Below are 25,073 nucleotides of genomic sequence, written 5' to 3'. Positions count from 1 at the left end.
TGGTGAAGGGGTATTTGCTGTGCAGAAAAGCTGACTTCTAGAGTTTTGCACAGGTCCCAGCCGAGCTAACCTCTGCGCCACACCGCGCTCGTGAGGAACCGATCGTAATTCTCCTTGCATAGCATGAGAATTATAGTAGCGATCACAATGATGATGCAGTTAGTGATAATGATGATAATAGGATGATAATGGAGCTGTAGTTAGTGATATTGATGATGGTAGCAGCGATGACAATGACGGTGAATTTAGTTGATAATGATGACAGTAGCGATAGTGATTACGATGGTAGGACGACAATGACGACACAGGTAATGAAGACAGTACTGTAAAGAGGCTTTCGCAGTTTCCGCTCTTCAGCAGACTTCAGCGCAATTCTGTATTTTTTTTTAATAAATAGTTTTGTTTCTAGAAAAAAAACAAAAAAAAACTTCTACCTTGTGCAATTCACCGCTTGTGACGACTGCTCCCCAATAGTGAATATGTGGCATATTTTTTTGAGGCCAAGCAACCAGCCACCGCTAGCGCCTGGGACCACATTGTGGAACAATTAGTTACAGGCACTAACGTTCCTGTTACCACAAATGACTGAGCGCTGTCGCATCGTGACGTTGACCCAGCGATAGTAATCAGCGGCCTAGAAAAACAGCGCTGACATTGAGGTTCTCGGCCAAACAGACCCGTCTAAGAAACAAGGAAAGTCGCGCGTGAAGTTGCCCGAAGCAGCGTAATACAATGACGTGACTGTGACGTCGCTTGTACAGCCGAAATCGCGTCTCAGCGGCCCACTTTTTTGAGGCAGACTATATAGCCGGCTTTCTCGTTCTGGCAGGCGGATTTGCTCTTGTCTTCTTCGGCACTAAGCGCTAGCTTGCAGCGTCCCTTTCGGAATACTGCCAGTCCTGTTGCATTGCTAACGATATATCCAAGTCTATTGTCTTTTTTTAAACGGCTGGAGGCGCGTTTACCATATTCTTATTACTAAGCCCTAGAAGAATGGCACTGCTCCTTGGGATCGATGTCCGCTAGCGTCGACAGGAAGTACCGTGTCGGTGAGATATTCGACGTGTACCTCACTTAGCATATCAGTCGTCAAGGCGCTCGTGTTTTGTAAACGTGTGTCTCAGAATAAGGCTCCTGAGAGGACTAATTCGCTCTAATGCTTTGAAATTTATGGCACAAACATGGAGAACAAACAACAAACGGCTGCTCTAGATATTGTTCGTGATGACGTTAATGTCGTAGGGTTTTCGAGGCCACATTTTACGCTTTCTGAAGTCAGTGTTAACAATAGGCGATGATGCCGCGTGGTGGCAGCACCTGGTTCGTCCGTGAATGCACGCAGCCTCATCGGGGCGTATAGCACGTTCTGGATGCTTTCGACGTAGAAACGCGAGCTTTAGCGAACATTTCGAGCCGGCGATATGTAACAAGGAAACGCTACGCCTTTTTTCTTTTTTTTTTTTTGCGTTTGTATGAAGAATTTAATGCATGAGTTTACATCATATGATATTATACAACCGCTTACTTTTCCTTATTGCGAACTTGTGGAGATCTTGCCTATGTTGTGACTGGCAAACATTCCTATCTGCCGCGACTACGAGAAGACGAATCGAACTTGTGAGCTGCTCATTTTACCGTAATGAACCTTGAGCTACGTATCTAAGTGACCCGACAACACAAAAAGAGGGAGGGAGATTTTCGTCTGGTGCCTGCAGTTCTTGCGTCTCAGCTCCCACTATATATGGTATCTTTTTGAAAGTAGTGGGTGTTGTTTTTGCCATTGACATCATCCCAGAGGGTATATCTATATGCACCTAAAGCTGTGACTCTTTTTCTCTTCCTTAGGAGATGCATCATGACGACCAGCAGCTGACCAACGACCTTTCCGCTTCGCCCGACGACGCGATGGAGTCGCTAACGGACAACACGGCCGTCGGGTCCCCGGCTTCGCCGGCCGACGGCCACGTCAACCCGGCCTTCGACTCCAGCCACGGAGACGAGCCGAACCACCTGCACAGGAGCAACCAGTCTCCGGCGTACATCGCCCAGAAAAGCATCGAAGAGGAGAAGAACGCCGTCAATCAGCAGAACGGCAAGATCCTGAACCACCACCGGATCCAGATTCCGGAAGACGCGGTCATCAACTACGACACGGCGCGCACGCGCAAGTCGCTGCCATCGCGCAAATCGGCCAACGGCGACGTGGTAGCCCTGGACGTGTTCACGGACTCGGCCAAGGCGCAAGAAGCCCTGATGGGAGGGTTGGCGAACGGCGGCGCCGGCACCGAGGTCTCTAGTCCCCTGACGGGCAGCACGGCAGCCACCGGCGACGCCGGCACCAAAATGTTCGAGGAGTATTTCATCCCCGTCAACACGCACAAAAAGTTCCTCCGGTAAGTGGCCAGGATGAACGGGCGTATGACAAAGACGCCTCGCGTCTCGCATGGACACAACTACCGGGCCCAGTAGTGGGACGGCCTTGACACTCCTGGCGCTCTGAAGGTACAAATAGCGAGAACAGGGGTCTTCTAGCTCTGTGAAGTACTTCATAAAGCTTCGCTCTGTAATTGCTAAGTTACTTGAAGAGAGACATCTTCTCTAGGCCTGATTTCTTCGAGTGCCGAAAACCTAATAATTTCCTAAAATACGCTGTGTCCAGGAATCGTCATGTCGTCCCAGTACGACCGTAGAACAAGATGATTGTTCTACCTAGCGTATAGTGCTGATCAGAAACAAGTACGACCCATATCCCGTAATAGTCTCCATAAAGATGCAACGCTTGCCTTTTATGTTTGAGTAGTCTGAGGTCATCTACTTTTACAGAAGGAACAACAAATATTGACGGTCCTTGCGAGGCGGCACATCACATGAATGTATAGCACCATACTCCGCGCAGTGCCTGGCTTTCACTAATACCCCGGGATGGGGGTGCAATGCGCAATGCGCTAAGCCATTGAAGGGGGGCGAGAACGGCTGATCGCTCGACTCGCGCGCGCCACCTTCGCCGCGTCCGTTTCAGTTGCAAGGGAGCCAAGGCCGCCGAGGTTTTCGGGCGGCTCTTCCCCTTTTTTGCTTCTTCTTCATCACGGCTGCTGCAATCGCATCGCTTTTCTGGCAAAGCCCGCCTTGGTGCCGCTGGATGCCCCCCTCTCCCTCACCTTCTGGGCGCCATATCCAGTTGTGTGGCCCTCCCCCCGCTATAAGGTCGTTGTGACGTGAGCAGTTAAGTAAAATGTCCACGCTACACGCTTCGCCGAGTTGGCACGCTCGCTTGACAGATTCGCGATGCCCGCCGATGCATGGCTGCTCGCCGCGGCATACTACCTTGTTCCTCGTGCGACCGGCCATCATCCTCGTTCAGCGTGGCTGTTTCTGCTTGCCGCGTAGCTGTCCTGGCTGACTTTCTCTTTAGCGAGAACCCTGCTCTTTGTGCCCGGCTGCAAAAAGAGGCACGAGCGGTGGGGATGGAAGCGCGCACTTCTCCGGCCACCCTAACTGCTCTCTCCTCCCGCGAAAGAAAGTTTTCTTTCAGCTGCATGGCTGCATGTGTCTGTTCCGGTGGTTGATGTATGTAGGGCTGAAAGAGGATATATACTCGTACTTTTTATTGACGAATATTGACAGTGCAGTTTAAACATCCAGCTTGGCCTGCAGCTGGTTTTGGAAACCTTGGAGTAGTGTAGCGGTGTAAAAATCCTCGCCTCTGTTTCTATGGCACATGCCCACAGTAGCCTTTTTTACATAAATGCGACAGCTAGCGCATCGCATCGCATTCATGTAAACAGGGGTAATGCGCCAGGAAACGCATCGCATTAATGTGCCAGGCAGGGCTAGATGGAGAGGGGTAAGTCGGCTATCTCCGTGCATGTAAACCCGGTCGCATCGCATTAATAGCAAGATGGCGGCGTCCGGCGAAGCGGCGGCCGCTCGCTTCATGCACCACCAATTCGTCGTCGCCGCTCCACAGTGTCTCGCGTTCTCTGTAAACAAATTAAGGGTGAAAGAAGCTTTTCATTTGTCTGAAAATACCCTCACCACACAATTCTGGCTTCAAAATGTCTCAAATTTTAAGATAACTTCTGAAATCCGGCAGGTGATAGGCTTAGTAAGAGTTGTTGGGTGCCGTGGACAGAAAGCGCGGGATATTCAAATAGCTTCGGGTTGGATGAACAAAGGCGACGAATTATTTAATTTCGCTTCATACGCAGTTTTGATATTTATTACGGCTTTCCTTTTATTCTGGTATGTATAAAATAAATGTTAAATGAATTTGAAAAAATTACAACCTCAGTGCCACTAATGCTTTCAATATGCGACACCACATGGCGCCACCACCGCGCTAGAGATGATGCGCTACATGTAAACGCTGTCGCATCGTATTAACGTGAGGCACTACGAAATGCGACGCGACGCGATGCGCTACTGTCGCATTCATGTAAACACGGCTAGTGGGGGACTGGCCAGAGTTCAGTGCATGTGTAAGAATAGATTACAAAATCCCGACTTAAACTGTATGATATATAACTTATTAATCATGAATTAGTGTTGCTAAAATAATTAGGAAACATTTTGAGGTGATTTGAATTGTAATCAGTAGAGGAAGAATATTTAAAAAATACAAATAAAAATTGTAACTATAATCCAGACAGAGTAGCGCTAACAAACAAATCTTTCGGTCGCAAAATTATAGCTATGGAGTGACTCACACCATTCTTAGGGCCAAAGGAGAGGAGGACAGGAATGGTAAACGTCTGTTCTAAGCGAGCAAAAGGAATTTCCAAATAATTTCTTCTCTGAGGAGCATATACCTCCGGCAGGAGAAGGTATAATGTTGTATGGTTGGCACGTCATCGCATGACGCACAAAGATTCGACGGCGTGAATCCAGAGCGACATAAATAAAGATTGAGGCTAGGAATTCTACAACGCAAGAGCGTCATGGAGACCTCACATTGCCTCGAGCTACAATACCGGAAGGATGTATTGCTATTATGTGATTTCTTTTTCTTTATCGCTTAAGCGAAGAACATGTTGATAGGTGTCGTAGTCAATATAATTTAATTGCAAATTTGATCAGGTATACATGGAAAATATCTTTGTATGAACACCTCACAAGCGTTATGTGTGCTGATTCGCCGCAATAATTGATGTTTTAATGCATTTTTATGTCATTAGGGGTCTTTTGCCTAGATACGATAAATTGATGGTACCCAAAAATTGAGGAATATTGTCTCTTCTTTTCAGTTGGAGAGGGTTGCCTTCCAGTGATAGAACTAACTTTAACAGAAATGTAATTCCTAAGTGTCCGTCACTTGCGTTAAGTGTACGAGAGTAGTTTTTAAACAGGAACGTTTTCTTACAACCTAACGTTTACCTACAAGGTGCATCAGTTGCGTATAATTGCGTTTTGCTTACCGTACTGCTTTATGATCTGTTTTCAATCCTTGTGTGATACCGTTTGCTTGATTGAGTATATGCTGTACACAGCATGGCATACATCCCTTATATGTGATGCCACGCCGTGTTAGTTGGGAACAAGGTTAATTAGAAAAAACAAACAAACAGACTTTATCTCTAATTCTCCAGATGATTTTAGGGAATCCATCCACACGTGGTGCAGAAATAAGCGATACCTTATAATCGCTATGCTTATGGCGCGCGAGTTTCGCCAGAGCGGCTTCGGGACTGTCTTTGTTGAAAGGATTCTCTAATCCCATTTGTTGTAACAGAAGGTGTTAAATGCTCATAGAATCAATTTTTCTCAATTCTGCTACAGTGCTATGATTTCCTAAACTTGCTACGCGATGACTGGTTTTATATAACTCTGCCCCAGATGAAAAACTTTTAAGGTTTTAATATTTCACCCTCAGGAATTGTTATTATTATTGGTATACTTGTTACTACAAAGCAGCTATTTCTTCTCTAAATAGAGACGACATTTTGACATGCCAAAATGAATATTTTGATGATCCGGTTATTCTTTTTGTTCTAATGATTTCTTTCTTTCTTTTCTCTATCTCTTTGCAGCGGCGAAAAGCTTTATTTAACAAAAGAAAAAAGAAAAGTGTGTTCCGGGTGGAAGCGCATGTTCTTCTGCTGTCTTCTTCTCATGATTTTAGGCATCGCTGTTCTAGTGGGAGTGTTAGCAGCAAGTAAGTACGACTCGATTTTCCTCTACATAGCTAAATGTTGTACAGGGACAAAATACTTATGTCCGATAATGCAATGAATCCTATAAAAATTCTTCGTAGGCTGGGCAGGTTCACCGCTGATATCTATCTTAATCATTAACCTGTATGCAGAAAGACAGGGCGGGAGGAACATTGAGATTTCCTTTGTAATGTTACAGCTGATACCATGCCCGTAGTCTGAGCACACTATACTTGCTTGTATGACCTGTAAGTGATGGTCTGCCACCGTATGGAGATAAGAAAACTTCTTTTTGCATTGTCATTGTACCCCTGCTAGCACCGGAAGAGGGCACTAATTTCGTTATTTTTGAATGTTGTAGTAAAAACAAGACAGAAATTTCATGAACGCATGAGTAGATTTTGTTGTGCGCAGCCGGATTTTAACCCTGCTCTGCCAAGGTAGCCCTTCAAACACTCTCGATTTATCGCCAATTATGTTTAATACTTCAGTGCATCATTGTTATTCCATGTCAAAGTTGCGAAAAATGCATTTTTATTTTTCATCGCTTAAAGTTCGTTTAGAGCAGCCTTAATACGTTTCTTTTTTTTCAACACTAAAAAATCGTGTCTTATGTGTACGTGTCTTGTTCATTATTGATCGTAGCTGGGTTCCTGCTGAGTGAATCTAAGTCCTCTCCAAAGTCTGTTCATGTCGACCCAAGTAGTCCGAGCACGCACGCCGGTTCGTCGACGCTCAAGGGTGCGCCGCAGCCAAAAGAAAGCACCTCGCCGCCCTACCAGCAGTCATTACCGCCATCATCGCCTCCAGTCGTAGTCATTTCACCCACCACTCACTCGACCACGGAACCGACCACGATAGTCCCCGAATCCCATCAGACCTTCGCCACAACCACCACCGGTACTAGGGAGCAGATCACAATGATGTCGCCTGCCGTGACGCAACCCACGACGGAGAGTGACACATTGGTATCAGAGGCGACATCCACATTCCGCGGCCCCGTCGAGTCTCCCGTCACAACAAGGGTCCCAGTGACGAGCGATTCGTCGGCTTCGATAACTGAAGTCACTGAGGCAGTTTCGAAGGAAAGTACGACATTAGACGCTCATTCTGAGAGTGCACCTTCGACAACCCCTGTCCCGACAACGGTGAGCTTGCCATCAGAGTCAGCCACGGCTCTCACGCCCATTGAAGTACCTTCAACGGAGCCATCGCAAGCCTCTACTGAAGCTACTATGACCAGTTCACCTATCGTTGATTTCCCAGGAGTACCGACGGAAGCATCTACGACCACAGAGGCTTCGACGACCGTAGATGCAACTACTCAAGTTTTGGTCACGGGTACTGACACTGCTCCGATGACGACTTCCGTCACGGTGACTCCGAGGGAGGCTGAACCTGTGAATACTCCCCCCGAAAGTATGACTTCAGAAGGTACAACAACGCCAGGAGCGACAGAGAGGTCGACGAGTCCTGAGAGCACTACCAGCGCATATGAGACAGTGGCGACTTCATTCACGGAGTCTTCGTCGCAGTCAGGCTTGGGGACTACGGCTACGGCAAGCTCGACGATGGAAGAAGAGCAGTCGACGGCTACGGAGCCTGTGACTACTGTGAGCATGGAAGAGCGCACGCCGACAGAGCACTTTCCTGTTTCTGGAGTATTCCCTCTTCCTGGTGAGAAAACAATAATTATTTTATTTCTCCTGCATGCAAAGTTGGGCACCCGGGCTGCTAGCTTTCGCATCGGGCCAAAAAGGAGCTATAACCAAGTCAGGGATTCGAAGCAAACTGAACGTGTATTTCCTAGGTAAAAAGAAACAGTATTCTGCGCAACCGTTTGCAGCAGATGTTCCCAGCAGAGGGCAGATGAGATTAGGAAGTTTACTGGGATCGAATGGTTGCAACTGACACAAGATCGAATTAATTAGATGGCTTTGCCTGCAGAGTGTGTAGTCAGGCTGATAGTGGGGGTAATAATGAATATAAGAGTAGGCGCGATAGCTCCTTTAGCACCGCCTTTTCGTTCCGCGAATATACGGCATTGAGGAACTGGTATAGAGTTTGGCAAAGGGTTAAACGTCTTTCGTTTGCAGCATCCGTCTCACTATTTTTTGATGAACGCCTGCACTTACAATGAACGGCATACAATTGGAGGTGCATGTGCCGTCAGTTCGAATCTCTCTCGCAAATTAGCCTCAAATTAACTTGACTAACAGATGGATGCTAAATGGGAAGCGAAATTTCATGCCCTACAAAGGGCCAGTGCATTACCTGCATGATCCAATATTTGGCCGATGTGTTTTACTGGCTAGGCTACCCACTAGCTTTATACGCTGTCGAGAAACACTAGCGCCGTACATGTCAGCCAGGGTGCACGAAGTTGCCAGCAAGGCAGAACTGCTCGATAACTTCTTGCTCACTTGGTGCCCCTGCAGCATGAACACTCTTTTTTGTTGCGAAAAATTGCAAACTGTGAGTCGAGTGCTAACGAAAACGACAGGGAAACACCGACTGTCACCTCATGTATTTCTCGGAGAGCCCAGATTTAATCGTTTCTTTGCAGGAAAAAAGAAAAGAGAACTAAATTGTGCCTAGGGCAGCGCCTGTCCCAACCAATTTCCTCTAATTAATGATGCAGACATTACTTGTGACAATGTTGTAAATATACAAGCTGTTAGATTTTGAGCAACAATGTCTTACGTAAAGTTGTTTGTCATTTCACTTGGCGTTGAAAAGGTGGCAATCTCAAGATAGAGAAAAATGCATAGTTGTCTAGGCAGCCAGCTAGCTTGTAGGCACGTCTGAAAGGGTGCTGTTGGCGCTTCTACGGAAACAGGTTTGCAGGTGCATCAGAGTGTTTTTTTTTGTGTGTGTGCGTTTCTTGATGGGCTATTGCAGCTTCTACATTATGCCTAATAAGCCCACACAGTGCGTTACAAGTTTGAAAATGAATTTGTGCAGCGTCGTAGGTGGTTGCGCATGGCTGTTTCGGACATCTCCAGGCCTTTGTCGCAATGTCTGGACGAAAGCAGCGCAATCAAGTTAGCTGTTAATGCGACCAGCACTCGTTACGCTCATTAATTTCCTGAAGTTCTTTTTTTTTTTCTTAAAGCGAAAGCCTTACCAGGCTCATGGAACGATATCTCATGCACCAAAGTTGTGCTCGGGGTCTGTGTGCTAATGCATCAATTGTCTATCACCCTGATGACCTCATCAGGTAAATAAAAACCCCGTCTCCACTAGAATCGAACTTCCATCCCTCGGATCCCCAGCCGAGCGCATTAACCAACTGCGCCACACCTGGGATCATGAAACGCACATCATATATCTCTCCTTGGCTGTCGAGAGGATGCTAGTAGCGATGACAATGACGCTGCAATTACTGATAATGACAATGATGACATTAGCAATGATAATTGCGGTGCATTTAGTTGATAATGATAATGAGAGAAAACGTGATGCACCGTGTGCACCAGCAACGCTCCGTATTTCGCATTTCTGTAGTGTAGATTTCACAGTTTCTCCCGGAATGTATTTTTTTTTTCTCGCAAGAACACCGTTTGCGACTAAGTCGTCTTACTAATCCTTGCCATAATTAGCCTTTAAAAGGTCCGCATTTTTGTTTATTCACGGTTTGCTGCCTGAATTGTCTTATTCGATGTGATGTTCGCTCGTGGGTCCCAAGAGAACATCTTTTTAAGCGCTTTCATTAGCGTGATGAACCTATTTTTGCACAAAAGAAAGAAAAGGAGCTACACATGAGATTAAGGGCAATTAATTATACTGAGTGTTTCATATTATTCAGGATATAACTTTAGTTTGTAAGCCATAAAAAGTACTCGGCTGTGGTTTCTTTAGCTTATATAGAAGTTTATATATAAGCTTATATAAGATAATAACAACTTAAGCGCATATTATATGACCTATAGGGCGCAATGAGAACCGATATACGCTTAATAGGGCTCAAATTATATAGCAAAATTGAAGGCTGAAAAATCGAATGCGCGCACAATTTTCAATATTTCGGAATCTGCAACGTGCCTGATACGTCGAACATGCAAGGCAAGGAAAAAAAAAATCTTTTTTAGAATTGTTCGTTACATTTCGCCCGTTGCATATATATTGATAATTCATGTTTTCTCCGTGAATAGCGGGGGGGGGGGGGGGGGGGGGGAGGGGATGTAGGTGATATTGACGTGATACTCATCAATATACCAGCCACAGTGACGTCATTATATCAATATGTAGCGTGGAGAAGCCGACATAACGAGCTGGATACATGGCGACGACTGGGAAATTGTATTAACTGGGCTTCCGTTTGATTTCGGAGACTGCGAATTCCCCAGTACAATCTCGTGCACCAAACCCAAACATGACAGAGGTGAACGCTTCATTTTAGTAAAATGCTCGCGTTTTCATGGGACTCTATACCTAAATAACGTCAGCGATGCGGTATGATCACACACATACCTCAAATACGTATTTTTCACCGCGTTCAAAAGAAAAACAAAGTATTTAACGATTTTAAAACCCGCACACTACTTGCCGTGGCCCATAGTACAGTCATAGCAGTGGGTACCAAATATGTTTTCCCTCGTATTTGAATTTTACGCAAAGCGTATGCAAATCGTTCGACCGAAAAGCCGTCGCGCGTTACCATTGCTGTGGGGAAGGGGGGGGGGGGAGGATGCGCGCGTGATTTAGTGTCAAAATTGTGAGGAGCGTTCATGGTTTTGTCATACATCCTTTCGCTCCGCATTTAGCATTGGTATTTTAAGTTGGAGGCTGGTTTGCGACAGGGATGCGAACCGACGACATACGTGCGCTTCTGACAAGTGCAAGTGTTCACCGAGAAGTGAGACACAAGGTATCACAAAACAAAGAATCCACCTTCCAGTGCTCTTTGGTGCCCAGTCAGACATGCTACTCCTAGGCCACACAGGTACCTTCACGCGGTTTGATTAAAGCGGAGTTTTATATATCGGGTGGTCGCTTACGACCGACAGCTGGATAAAGTGGCAGCTCGGTATCGCATGCTAATAAGAGTGTGTGGTATATTGAGGGCACAAAGTAAGGGATTCTTAAATAAGCTTAGTGCTGTCGCGTTATACCCTTTGAAGGTGGAGCTTAAGTGTCGTGTTATGTTTTTTTTTTAATTTTTTTTGGCTATATGCATCTGAAGTGCTGCGTGCACGTTAAAACAAAATATTCTCCTGCACATTTTAATTTGTCACCGCGTCTTATTTCTGCTCCGTTTTTTTTTTTTTTTTTTTTTTTTTTTTCCCAGCACCAAACGCTGTCGTTGGCGAGATAACGCTTCCTGATGAAGTGTTCAGCGAGTCTTTGAACAACAGGTCGTCCACGGAGGCACGAACTTTGTCCGATCAACTGAAACAAGCGGTACGTCATTCTCATCTAAATATTTAAGTGAGTTAGTATGACAGCTGCACACTTACAAGAACTTAAACTGCACTTCTTCCTCCGAAGAGAGAAATGGTCTTTTTAGAGAAATGGGTTGATAGGCCGTCCTGGATGCATACTGTCTGGCCTCATGCTCCGAAATGGAGAAAGGGGATAGGATAATAAACAGATCTAGAATAGGTGATGATGTGGGCCGAACAGAGGTGCGAATATATGGGAGCAGTTCAGAAGCGTGCCTAACCGCAACTGCTGACAGAGACCGCGTTGCGTAAGAAAAGGAGTGGCTACGTTTACTGGACAATTTTCCAAGACCGTGATCAGGCGACCAGTGCCTCATTTTTGAATGTTAAACCAAAGCTATGTAATGTTTAGCGTTATGTATTGCACAGAAGGCTTGTCCTTGTTTAAATACATCCTACTTCCGATGTGCAAAACTTTCTTTAGTTCTTTTTGGGACAGGCATTACTTAGTAATGGATTTTGTGGAGCGTGAACTGGAAATATTCCTCTTCGACGTCACCTTCGTTTCTTATTTAATTGTATCTGTTAAGTCATGATGAGCCTACAGAAGTCACGAAATACATTGCTGCTCACTCCAATGGCAAGAAAAAAATAATCGTTTTAATGAAGTTTCATGTTTTCTCGCGCGCCGCTTATTCACACTATATTTAATATCTTTACCGTTTAAGCCGCTAATTTACTAGGCTTGCGATGCCGCATTCGCAGCATTATGCGCGGTTGTTTAAGGCTGATCAATAAGTTGAGGCTGGGGTTTCTGCTAGAGGGGCTTAACTATAGTCTGGTGTTCAAATTCCGGCAGATGCCCCGCTGCACTGTACATTATACAGACGCGGAATGAAATCTGATCATTAGGGGCACTTCGGCGTGTCCCGACGGTGCTGTCACGCCGGACGTATAAATAGGTAGGAATAGTGGCATCGCCAGCGCTATTGGCGCGGATTCTGCCGTCTCTTTTCTATGTGTGACCTAGCGCAGTTGAATGCATCTTTTGCCATGGCACGTTTTCTTTTGTACGCCCAGAATGTGCTGTTTCTTTCCTTTTTCATAGTTAGAAGACATCCTCAAGGGACATGGGTACCGGTACGAGGCTGTGGACATACTGAAATACAGGTACTGTAATGGTTTCCGTGATTTACGTTTTATTGTCTTTGTTTAGCAGTATTGCTTCCTTAACCCCCCCCCCCCCCCTCCCCCTTTTTTTTCTTCTGAAATCATGGCCGAGCGATTTAGAGTTTAAACATCCTAAACCAACGCATCTAGAAACACGCCGGTCACGTTAAGTTCTCTCAGCCTCAGTCAAGGTCGAAGGTTAGCACATGCTTGGGTGTCGCAGTGCTGGGTACACAGTGCGGAGGAGGTACAGCCTTTATCAAAAGTTTACAGCCCAGAGGGTTTGCTTTTAAGTCGTATAATATGACTTCTGTAATAATCGTGGACATCCTAGCCACTGGAGAGGGTAGGACGAAAAATCTTCTTGCCTTCAGCAAGTATGGGAACCTGAGAATGCATTACGAACCACATAGTAACGCTCAGAAGTAGACCCCCTGGGCGGTAAACTTTTGATAAAGGCTGTACATGTAGTACTGTGGGGCTGCTTCCACAGTGGGTGGTTATTTCAGGCCATTAAAACTGCGCGCGCGCGATGCAGGCCTGCTATATAAGGAGATTCCGTTCCAGTTCTGTGTCTTAACCGCCTTGGCCGTTGGACTGGCGCAGGAAAGGCAGCGTGGTGGCTTCGTTTGTGGTGGTCGGCGGCGACCTGCCGGCGGCCAAGGTCAAGGGAGCCATCCGAGACTTCCTGGCCAGGAACAACGGCACGCTAAGGGGACGGCCCGTAGACTCGGAGTCAGTCGTCGCCAAGGGTAAGCATTATCGTCTCCTCTTTTGTCCTTCGCTATAGCGGCAGCTGCAGTCATTGGCACAACCATTAGAACCGATGCCTGATGACAACCGCTCAACGAAGATCCAGCAAAAAACAGATCCGAAGTGCGGCGGCAGCCTTTCAATGGCGCTCTCAAGACTTTTTGAATCGTTCACCAGTAATTTTGAGCGAGGGAAGAACTTTTGGCGGTAACCGCGGTTTTAGGAAAAGTGTGTAATTTTAGGGAATATCGACTCAGTTTAGAGTAGTTTCTTGCGTTAAAGTTTCCGGATAATCGACTTACTCTACGAAGCGCCACTTTCAGCGTGCGTGTAACTTGCCTGCTTATTACTCCATTATACAGCACTTAGCTTTCTATAAGCAGGAGACGAGAAGCAGGTTCTCATAACATTAATAACAGCGTTGTATATAATGCCTGAGTAGAATAACAGGAAATCATTTTAAACAGCTGTCGGACGATGTTAATTGCTATACAGCCCGTTGTTATAGCATATGGAATAAACCCATTCTGGTGAGGAGCACCTTTATTCCGAACCTTGCGCTGCCGGTCTTATTTATAGCGTTAGCTCTACAGCGTTTCTTCCGAGTTTTGCGCTATTTAATTAATCGACCCTTCACCTCGGACATGACGAACACGTGACCTTTGTTTAACAAAAAGTTCGCGCATATCACGCGACCTGTAACCTCGGTTATAACGAAAAGGCAGGCATCTTCGTCATATTGAGATCAACTAACGCTCGATATTCATGTTCGGCTGCGTGAAACTGCTCAACTTGTTTCTTTTTAGCGACGCTGGTAAACTATATAGAAAGAATTATATGAGGGACGTGGTGCATGTCGGTCTGCGCTCTCAGCACACATATGTGCCTAAAGTATGTCCGAAAGAGAATATTCGTAAAAATATTCGATCCTTATTCGATTCGGTTCTCTCACTATTCGATTCGTATTCATCTAGGTTTTTAGCGCAACTATTCGTATTCGCGAGAATGTTTTTGCGGGTTATTTTCTCCGTAAATTTCACTATTTTTATTCAATTCAGAAGTAAAACTTCACTGTGTGAATTCTATTTGAGTGGTAAAATGTACTGTTAACGCACCCCTACCTGTTTTTCTAGGTCAACTCGCTCGTAATACAATATTACGTTTCAGTGCTCCTGCTCTTGTTATAGTTTGTAGGTGAAGGTGTTACTTTTTAGAGCATCTACGCATTTGTGTTCACTCAGACTACGTGCATCTGCCGAAAAAGAATTTGGAGAACGTTCTTTTGTGCGCTACTCTGAGAATTAAGCGCCGTTCGCTTTGCGTCATGCTTCTGCTGAGTCGACCCGGATGTAACAATTTTTCGACGAACAAGACTGATGAACTCATTCTGCTTAAACAAAGTGCGCAAAGCCGAAAATAGCACACCCCGAACGAAAGCGAGCGGCCATTTCTAGGAGGCCTCATTATAATATGTGTTCCGCCATTGATTTGTACAAGACATTTAACCTCGGCCGACCTCACGAGAGAATCCCGTCAGATCTTGACCATTCCCACGAGGGGTGCATATAGGCTATTTCTCGCTTACCGCTGTGCTCTCGTCCCCAAGAGCACGTTTTTCGTCCGCCATTTTTGTGTGAGGCTGGTCGGTAGAGCTGAGCTGTTCTCTTTGCAACGGCTTTGATTGAGAGAGAGAAGATTGAGAGGAGGAAAAAAAGGAATCAAGACGAAGCCTGGATGGATCTCTTTCATACTTTCGACGGTAAGCAACAATTAAGAAGCTGTCGAATCCGAAAATCGACGCTCCCGGCGTGGAGGGAAGTCGTGCCAACGCCGTGGATTCCTGTCCGCTAACGCAATTGCCGCTCGATGTTCACTGCCTGAGGGCTCTTGCGCTCGGACTCGGCAAGGTCGTCCTAACGCTTCGGTATTCGATATGCGCTCTATGCGTGTCGGCATGCCTGCGCAGGTCGGTTGACGAGGCGGCTGTAAGCGATACAGCTTCGTGCGTCGATCTCGAAAGGAAAAACATCTTCGCGTCGGTGAGGTATGGAATTCTTAAACGCCCGTCCAGCCGGCGCGCCCTCGAGACACCTATTAATTAGGAAAGAAAGGGGCCTCGCCAGCAGGCCGTAGAGAAAAATGGTAGATGTAGAATGTGGCGAGTAGAGCTTACACGATGAGGGTGCGTAGACGAGGAGCAAGCAGTTATTAGCTGATGTGGTTCCTAGTCAGGGTTTACGTTAGAGCGAAGCAATGAAGTGCCTTGCATGATTTATGCTTCCCGGCCGTCTCCCTTAGCTTGAAATCCGTGACGTATGCAGTGCTTTTTTAATTTGGTAGAGTGGTTATAACTCATAACTGCAGCGTGTTAAAACTTATACGGGCTTTCAGTGCCAAAGCTCTTCGATATATTTGTGCCAAAAGACCAAATTTGAGCTGTTAGCGGGAATATCATTGACATTTCTGGAACAAAGTTTTATGAGCAAAGAGCCGGCGCGTTTATATCGTGCAGACAGATGTGAACTAATAGTAATTCACGCGTTCGCATAATATCTACATTATTGATTCAAAGCCGCTTGCAAGTAGCACCAGTTGTTTGACGAAAACTGGAATGGTGCAATTGTTTGACCAAATTATTGTCTTTCTCTCTGTGTCCCTACAGCTTCGCAGTGAACCAACGACGTGTAGACATCGTTCTGCGTATATGGATAGGTGTACAGCGAAGAGGGCAGTTGCACATTCTGAGGCGAACCCACAGATGCTGTAGGGGCAGTTCCAGGCGTCGAGCGGAGCATGAGACTCATTTTTTTTTTTTTTTTTGAGTCTTCGCAGATTATATCCATGATTACAGCGGGGAAGCACAGTTAGAAGGCTAATGGGTGGTCTTGTGCGAGCGATCGTAACATGAAGAAGTGGTGCATTTAACAGACATTAATCAAAAGCAAGTGAATGGGAAGGAATTAAAAGCAAGGAGCAAAGCAACCCCGCACTTTTACTTCGGCGAAGCCTATCGTGCTGATGCTGCCTTTAACTTGACGTTGTCACGTGCCTTATAGTGGCACTTTCTGTTGGCGAAAAAGTGTCCAGAAGATGCCATCTGTAACTAAAACCGATAGGTGTGTGCTGGAGTGGGGTTCGCTGCCAGACTTGTTGAGGTGAAAGTTGGACTCTTGTTCTGTTACGTGAGCCAGTCAGACCAGGTGATCGCTAATAAACGTACCACTTGTACATCGAAAAATGCTTAAAAATGCTTTTTCGTGCCTACTGGAAACTTTTGTCCTCTGATAGTATGCCAGAACATATGTGAACGGTGCATGTACAGTCTCCACCTTCGACAAGCACTGACCACTCTTTCACAACAGCAGCTCGAGGGTCTCCACTTTTGTGTTCTATTAGGTTAAGTGAAAAGGCGTTACTTCACGGGGTAAATCAAAAGCACAGGAGGTATGTCTGAAGCCTCGATTGGCAGGCGGTGCCAACTCGAGCTTCGCCAGTGAGATATGAGAGCGAGGTCGAAATCCACCCTTCCAGAACCTTTGGATTTCGAGTTAGGCACTCTGCCCATTGGTTAACGCAGACACGTTCTTGGAAGGAATGGGTCATGGATACGGTTCGTGAGAGGAATACTGTGGGAGGAATGGCGCGACAGGGAAAGACATGGACGAAAGAAAGAAAGCACAGACAAAAGCGCTTGTGAGTGTGTGTTCCGTTTTTTATTCATTTACATCTTTCCCTGCCGGGCCATTCCTACCTTAGCATGTTACACCGACTTGCCTCAACTTTTACTCTGCGTACGGCATAGTTAAAGTGGGGCTGCATTTATATGTCGTTCCTGGCAACCTAGGTAGCATACATCTCTGTCCTATTCACGAACCTGCCTCTGGCAGGTGGCAGATGACATGACTCGGCACTGATTGGTCGGCGGTTTCTGTGACGTCACCTGTATTAAAGTTACTTGCCTTTGTGTTTGCTTGCAATTGACGTCTGTGTGACGTCAGCAGTGATGTATGTCTCACTTGGTAGCCGAATAAACTCAGTCCCTTTGAAATAGATGGATAGCGAGCCTGGTTCTTTCTGGCAGTTGTCTGAGGATGAGATGGGCGTGCCAAGAGGCTTGAACAACTGCGGGCGATGATCCACCACCTACAATGATAAACTATGCCAAACCAGTGATGTCGCGCCCTATACTAGGTTTAACCACGTTAAACCTCAACAGTGTTTTGGGGGCTGTATCTGCAACAGTGGAAAAATTATGCTCTGTATTAAAAATATTTTGAACGCAGTTTTACACTGATAAAAATCGCGCGCCACCATTCTTTTTCCTTTCCTGCGGAAAGTCTGCTTTCATTTCGTTCCCATCTTCCTTTTCAGTAAGATTCTTAGATTCACAATCGTTAATTTCTCGTTAATTACCGGCGGCATGTTAGCTAAATGCTATTTGCCTGTTGCTTGCGTGGGATCACGTATCTACACGGGCCGATCTGATAAACCCTGACCTCTCCAACGTAAGACTAAAATGTGTTACCCTAATCGTACCTTGTCGCTTCGTCCTCGTGGTTTTCTACAAACATTTTCGCACCATAATTTCCTGAATTTTTCTACAAAGCACTTTCATCGCTATATATTTCGGTTATATGATCTACTAATCGGCGGTAAACGCTGCAAGTAATAGGCGGTACACAATGATCTGGTGAACAGAATCATGACTCGGAGCAGAAAGAGCGCAACGCTCCGCACACTTGTTCAAAGTCCCCAAAACGGGGCACTTGCGGGATATGCTGGCGTCGTTCAAGCACCGTATGGTTCAGAATGCCTTATCTTGGATGTACTTTCGCATGGCTTGTGTTTTCCTTAAGGTCTCGGAAGGCAACAAGCAGCCCAGCGGGTAGCGACCGATATCACCGGTCAGCGATAGTGCGCACCTTCCGAGCGTTTAGAGAGGAATTTTCGGACATCGAGCTCTATGATAAAAAAGAAAAGCAAAGGACTCAGTCATGGGGAGAAAAAATAGAAGTATTAAATAATATCCCGTGGAAAAGGAAGCAATACGGAGTTACTTCAAAGAAAGTTCTTAAAAGCTGAATTCCCGCGTGATAAAGACACGCATGACACGCTGCTTTTTGACGTCAGGGTTCGCTTGCATGCGTTCGCCAGGTGCGAATTTGGTGTCGCCAACGAGCTCCGAGAAAATGTCTCATCGAGTTCTCGAGCGCTGACTGGTATGAGTGAGTGTACCAACCTGTACGACGGTAACGGGTGAAAATTAACGCTGTGCTTAAGGGAAAAAGAAAAACAAATGCGATGTGAATATGGCCTGAGATGGGTTTTGAAAACATGTTTTGCCAGATCATTTGGCTTCTGCGCTGAGACTTCCCTTTTCTCTTTTTAGCGCGGATGTATCTCAACAGGAAGCAAACAAGACTGGGCATGCACTGGTGCACAATTTAGGAAACCTCTGAACAATACGCCCACCATCCAACATCAGTAGATGCAATCACACGGTGCGATTCGATAAAGTATAATAGACTATAATTTCCTACATAGACGAAGGACGAGGGATACAAGATAAGCAACGTAAATAGCACAGTCAACTATATCTGGTAACGAAAAAAGGAATAAGTACGCACAGTCACACACTGAGTTCTTCTCGGTGCTGTCGGTCACTTGTGTAGCTTGATAGCTTACATAACAGAGAGGCCGACGTGCATGTAGGTTCGCCTCACTAGGTCGCACTCCTAATGCCTGTCCTGGTCAGAGCTGCGACAGCAGCAGTGGTATAGTAGCGGGGTTGGTGATGGTGGTCACTGTGGTGGTGGTCTTCGTACACACGTGGTGGTGGTGGTGATGCAAGTTGGGGCGTGGCACCCACACGTACACCGAATAGCGCGTGCGCGGTGGCCTGAGTTGGTGTCTGGTGCGCAGACGTGACGAACTGGTGCCAGGTGGACAACATGGGTTGCATCGGCAGCGTATGCGAGTGGGACTACCTGAACGGCACCAGGTCCTGCCTCTGCCTACCCGGCATGAAAAGGCTGAATGAGACCGCGTGCGCGCCGGACGCAACCGGTGAGGAGCGGCACTCGTGCGCCTCCCATCACACATCCACATTACTCCGCTGCCTGCTATGACTCTCTACGTGCGCGCTCTTTCGCTAAAAGACCTGGCACAAGAAGTTTCCTGCCGGTCTGCTTTTGCAGTCCTGCCCTTGCTTGAGTGTGTCCGAATGCTGCTGTTGATGTAGGGACGGCACGTTCGGCGTATCTCTGCTTTAGCTGCACATCCCATTGCTTATTTGCTCGTTTGCACCCTTGATTGTCTAGCGAGAGCTTATATAGTTCCCGCGCAGGGGTCCCTTCATGAAGTTGATGAGACTGGATTGAAATCCAGATGGATCGGTGGGAAGCATTCCGTTGTTGACTACGAAAATAGTTTTGGCTCGGAAAAAGTAACACAAAAATTAATCAGTTTAAAAACGGAACGAAATGATCAAACTTGATACGTGCTTTGTAGTTCAGATGGCACTCGGAGCTGTGAAGGTAATAAAGACTTTATCCTTTCTTAATCTTGGTGTCATTAACGAAGCATTGCACCGAATAGTACAAGGTCTCAAAGGAGATAGTTGCGGATATGATGTGCCGAAAAGCAAGAAAAAAAAAACAAAAAACAAATTGTTTTGTAGAAATTTACACGCAGAACAAAAAACTAGACCATGTACCATATTCACTATGCTATGTACAAATCGTATTGAAATGTGCCGCTATAATAGGTTAAAGTAAGTCCAGGAGATTTTAATGAACATTTGAATCTCCTGCTTGCTCACTACGAGCCATGTGTTATAAGGTCTTGCTTTATGAAGGGAGCCACAGCACAATGAATTAGTTTCGGAGTTACTCGCAGATGGCAAACGATTACTTTCAGGACAGGTTAAATTTAGTATTAAAAGTTTTCGTGATTCGCTGTTGGCGTCGGACACCCTTGAGAACCTGGCAAGGAAGAAAGCAAACATTTAAATGTTTATTTTGCCACGCCAAAAATCCATGTTAAAAACTGCGATCGGGGTAAATCCTGGCGCTCAGTTATGCCTATTTGCAGTACAGGGACGCTAAACCTAGATATTTCCTGATCATTTGCTACATATATATCTTCTCCTACAGGATATTCGCCAAATTTGCATGCGCTGCTGCATTAGCATTTGCACTTCTTACCGCACGCGCAACCAAAAGCTGCCATAGCAGCTCTTTTTACTACAGCTCTCAGTAGCTCACAGACACTTACTGTAGAGTTTTTTTTTTTATACTGATAGGATGCATGCATTTCACGGACGAACCACTAAGTCTAGTTCTGCTGATTCCAATGCCTCTTCAAAACCATAGGAAAGTTTCGCTTGCTTCGATAAGGTACAGCCTTCTGGTCTCCATCCAGTAGCAACTGGGAGTAGCTTTTATGATTCATGGAACCATTTATTGTGCCCCAGATATTACATCCCTGCGCATTATGCGGCTTCAGTCAAACTCAGTTTTGCAGGTGACACATTAGACTACATGGAAGATTCTGCACATCAGATACATCAAACTATTTACATGCTTACAACTGATTGATGTAGAGTACACTTTGCTTAGTGATAATTATGCGTGAAATAAAACGTACTTCAGTGCGACCGCTGCTTTTTTTTTTTTTAAACCTGCTTCGCAAGAAAGGCCATTGCTTGACTGCAATTCCGCATGAACCACGAATTCATCATCCCTACTAATACTGCCGTACCGTCGCTGTCATCTCCCAGTCATTTCGTTTGCGTACCAACAGGCTTGTTCTTGACCCGAAGCGTTTGCTCATCGCTGATGCATTTGTGCTAATCACGCCTTTTCTTCTTCCGTTGTGCCCCCTTTCTTCCTGCAGAAGCAGCAACCACTGTTGACGAAGAGACGGGAATAACTACATTGCTGCCCATTAGCGACACCACACAAGTTACTTCAGAGCGTCCAACAACAACAGTAGAATTGACTACGCCACCCGAGAGTACCTCTGTCACCGCTCAAGACTTGCCGGCTCTAGAGTCGGCAACACCCGCAGCACCAACAACGGTCACTTCAGCAACGACGCCAGATTCACTGTCATTAATCACAACAGTGTCGGGGGAGCCAAAAGACTCTTCGTCTACGATATCAGCACCTACCACAGACTTCACTACGAGTTCTGTAGAGGAGACAACGACACCAAAGAGCAAAATCCCCCCGGGTACATTAATCCTGCTCGCAACTGCAACTACTGAAAGTACGACAGAACCAACCTCAGAACCTGCCTCAGAACAAACTACCACAGACATGGAAATGACTGGCGCCACAACGTTTCCAACAACCAAGCAAGAAACTATGCCGACACCTAACGCTATAATCACAGCGGCCACTGAGCCAACTGCCACTATCAATGTCTCGACTGAGCAACCGTTAGTAACCGAAGCCGAAAACTCGACAGCAGAAGTAGTCAGCCAGTCGACTACTCCAGCTTTTACCACTCAATCTGACGACGTCATCAATGCCACGATGACCTCATTTAGTACTGTTAATACTGAAACGGCCTCAAACGCCACAACAGAAGCTATCATCTATGTTATGACAGAAGAAACCACCGCTTCTGACATGTCGACAGAACGTCCATCGAGAACGGACGTGGCGGTGTTCACTACTGAATCAATGACTGGCATGCCAAAGAACGAAACGGCATCCACACTGTCAGTTTCTATCGATACCACCACAGAAGAGCCAACTACCACGTTGACCTCAGTGACCGTTCCGCCCGTCATGGTGTTTTCGGCTCCACCCGCCACGAGTGTCGACAACGCGACCGATTCGATACCAACCACAACCGTGAACAGCAGTATCCTTGAAGAGGCGACGTCTACACAAATGTCATCGGTGTACAGGGACATAGACGATGACCCTGAGAACGTTACTGAAAGTAGGGAGTTCAATGCTACGATCTCCGCGACGATGGATCCCACTTTTGTTATTTACGGCAATGACACCATGACGTTTAACATGACCGACTCCCCCGGTCCCATGATCTTTGAGGTTGACAACGGTACCGACTTCTCGATGACGACCACGACGGCTACGAATACGAACGAAACAGAGCTGATGAACGTCACAGTGACGCACCCGGGCTTTAGCAACGGATCTTCGATTGAAGAAGTGGACACTGACGTGAACGTGACGACCAACCGCACTTTTGCCATGGGGAGGAACCTGACCTACAACAACACGCTGTCTGAGGACGGCGCCGATGTGGTGAATAGTACGTTGGACTCGTGGAATATGACTGCTGCTGGCACGCTGTTGAACGCTGCGAACTTGACCTTCGGAGACGACAACGGGACCACCATGGTTACGGAGAGCGACGTTACGACGCATGTCAGCGTGACCACAACTCAGTTTTTGAATGAAACCATGGCCAACTCTACAGAAGACATGCTGAAGGCGCACTGCTCTTCCGGTAAGTGGTCTTATTTCTTTTTTTTTTTTACCGTTGCCACCCACAATTATTTCGTTGCCATTTTACGTTTTCCCCTTTCATGTCCCGACCTGATATCTTTCCGAATGTAATTAAGCACTCCTTTATATGTTAGGCACATTCCTAAGATCTTTGTTCTAAAGACACTGAAGAGGTCCCCGTGCGTTTGAGACCTTCGTTTCTGTTCACAAACCTGTGATCACTGTATACCGGGTACAAGGTCTAACGCTGGTTTGAGATAATGTTCGCAGAGTACCGGCGACAATTCTTTATATATTTTTGATCGCCTTTATTTCAGAGGAATTCTACTGCGCTGCCGAAGGCAGTCATACCTGTCTCAAGAACAACTTCCTCTGCGATCAGTTTGAAGATTGTCCTGGAGCTTTGGATGAACAGAACTGTGAGTGCTACTCATGCAGTATCTCGAATACAACTCACGTGCGTTCTACTGAAGTGAAGGCATCGGGCTTTACTGCAGTTATTTTTTCTAAACTTCTAGGTTTATATCTAGTAGTTTAATATATGCAGCGGTGATTGCGATGCGGTATGTGCTGAGCCGGACTGGCGGTCGCCTCTATGCTTTACATCATGGCGGTTCTAATCATACCACTGTACCCTTTACCTTGAATTAGGCACAACGCAACGATGCAGTATTAATTAATTCTGAAGCATCGCTCAGCGAGTTAAGCCTTTCCTCGTTTTCCCACTCTCGTTTTCTTTTCTCACATCCCGAAGGTACCGACAGCTGCGGTTTGAACTTCCAGTGCAAGGACACCACGTGCGTCATGGCGTCTGCCAAGTGCGACGGTATCCGCGACTGCCCGGACGGCGAAGACGAACATAACTGCGGTAAGCAACCTTAATTGCGCCTGTATAACCACAGCCTCTCGCCGATAATACATAATTGAATCGAGTTTGGCCCTGTACCGCTTTTAAGGAGAAAGCCTCTTAGCCTCATGAGGCGGAAAAGTCGCGTCCTCAGAGCGCGTCACCACAAGCTGTGTATAGGATGCGTGGAAAGAGTGTGTCCGAATTCTGCTGTCCTTATGTCTTCTTTTAGAGCGTTGAAACGCCCTTGCGAGTGCCGATTTATTACGGCAACCGAAAAGATTGATAGTTTTTTTTTCGAAAGCTACACGCCAGGCCCTGCATAATCAAACGACAACCAATTCGTTCTAAGGAAATCGGCTTAGCCTAGCCCAGACGCCAAGCAGTCTCTGCTGGTCAAGTGTCTATCAGACGTGGTCACGAGGCCGAATCGATCGACCGAGTGTGCCGATTGATACGACCTCGCTCTGCCGAGCGCGAAGTGTCAATCATTGCCTTGCAACCGCCCCATCTATGTGTAACGGGCATGTGCTTTTTTTTTTTTTTTTTTCTGTGCTGCAGACATAGTGGACTCCACGTGCAGCGACCTCGAAGTGATGTGTCCAGACAGCAGCGCCTGCATCAAACCGCTCAGTCTATGCGATGGCATCTACAACTGCAGAGACCGGAGCGATGAAAGCGGATGCGGTGAGCTTCTTTTCTTTTATCCATCCCCCTTCCCTACCCTCTCCTTCGTCTCTGAGCGTTGTGTTTTCTGTACAGAGCTCGTGCGAGGGCTGAGGTCTGTTATCTAAGCGGACACAGAACTACGGAAAAAGCCTTCACGTGGCTCCATCTGGGAGTTGTGCTGCCCGTACGAAGTTAGCTGCAACAGGGGGCCTCAAACCCTACGGCGGTAGATTCCAGCGGCAATACGCTGCTCGAACATTCAGGCGAACATGGAAGATACGAGTATCTGCATATCTTGCCTTGGTTGGTGTTCGCTGTAACCTGCTGCCGCGCTTTCTTCTTTTTCTTTTCTTTTTCTTTTTTCACTCTTATTCTTTCATGATTTTCATTCTCTTGTGGCGTTTCTTCGTGTAATTGTTTCGGCCAGCCAGGGGTCACTAGACATTAAACTGCAAGTTGATATGTACGTGCACGCATCAAAGGCTACAATACGATTTTAGGCTTCGGTTAAGCAACTAAATGACTTTGACGCGGTAGCATTAAAGGCTCCGTTCATCAAAACTCCGGTGTAGGCCCCAGCGTTGTGGGCGAAAAATCACAAGCATGGTGCTGG

At 46.4% G+C, this 25,073-nt stretch overlaps 1 protein-coding gene across 4 annotated transcripts in view; it reads left to right on the top strand.

Moving 5' to 3' along the window:
* The window catches only part of LOC146191782 (uncharacterized), a 254,626-nt gene that overhangs the window by 198,903 nt on the left and 30,650 nt on the right, over positions 1-25,073 (top strand). For 3 of the 4 annotated variants that reach the window (XM_084602283.1, XM_084602284.1, XM_084602285.1), the window contains exons 2-12: positions 1,846-2,393; positions 6,027-6,151; positions 6,795-7,826; positions 11,440-11,552; positions 12,642-12,703; positions 13,310-13,455; positions 19,379-19,522; positions 21,353-22,945; positions 23,262-23,363; positions 23,699-23,812; positions 24,353-24,478. In XM_084602283.1, the coding sequence (XP_084458409.1) occupies positions 1,846-2,393; positions 6,027-6,151; positions 6,795-7,826; positions 11,440-11,552; positions 12,642-12,703; positions 13,310-13,455; positions 19,379-19,522; positions 21,353-22,945; positions 23,262-23,363; positions 23,699-23,812; positions 24,353-24,478 (4,105 nt within the window). The remainder of the gene's footprint in view (positions 1-1,845; positions 2,394-6,026; positions 6,152-6,794; positions 7,827-11,439; positions 11,553-12,641; positions 12,704-13,309; positions 13,456-19,378; positions 19,523-21,352; positions 22,946-23,261; positions 23,364-23,698; positions 23,813-24,352; positions 24,479-25,073) is intronic. The other variant, XM_084602286.1, reaches the window with a different exon arrangement.

The sequence above is a fragment of the Amblyomma maculatum genome, chromosome 4 (assembly GCF_055883805.1).
Source record: "Amblyomma maculatum isolate TAMU_Amacu chromosome 4, ASM5588380v1, whole genome shotgun sequence".
Taxonomy (NCBI): Eukaryota; Metazoa; Arthropoda; class Arachnida; order Ixodida; family Ixodidae; genus Amblyomma; species Amblyomma maculatum.
Note: the sequence above shows the minus strand (reverse complement) of the source record. Positions and strands in the feature narration are given on the sequence as shown.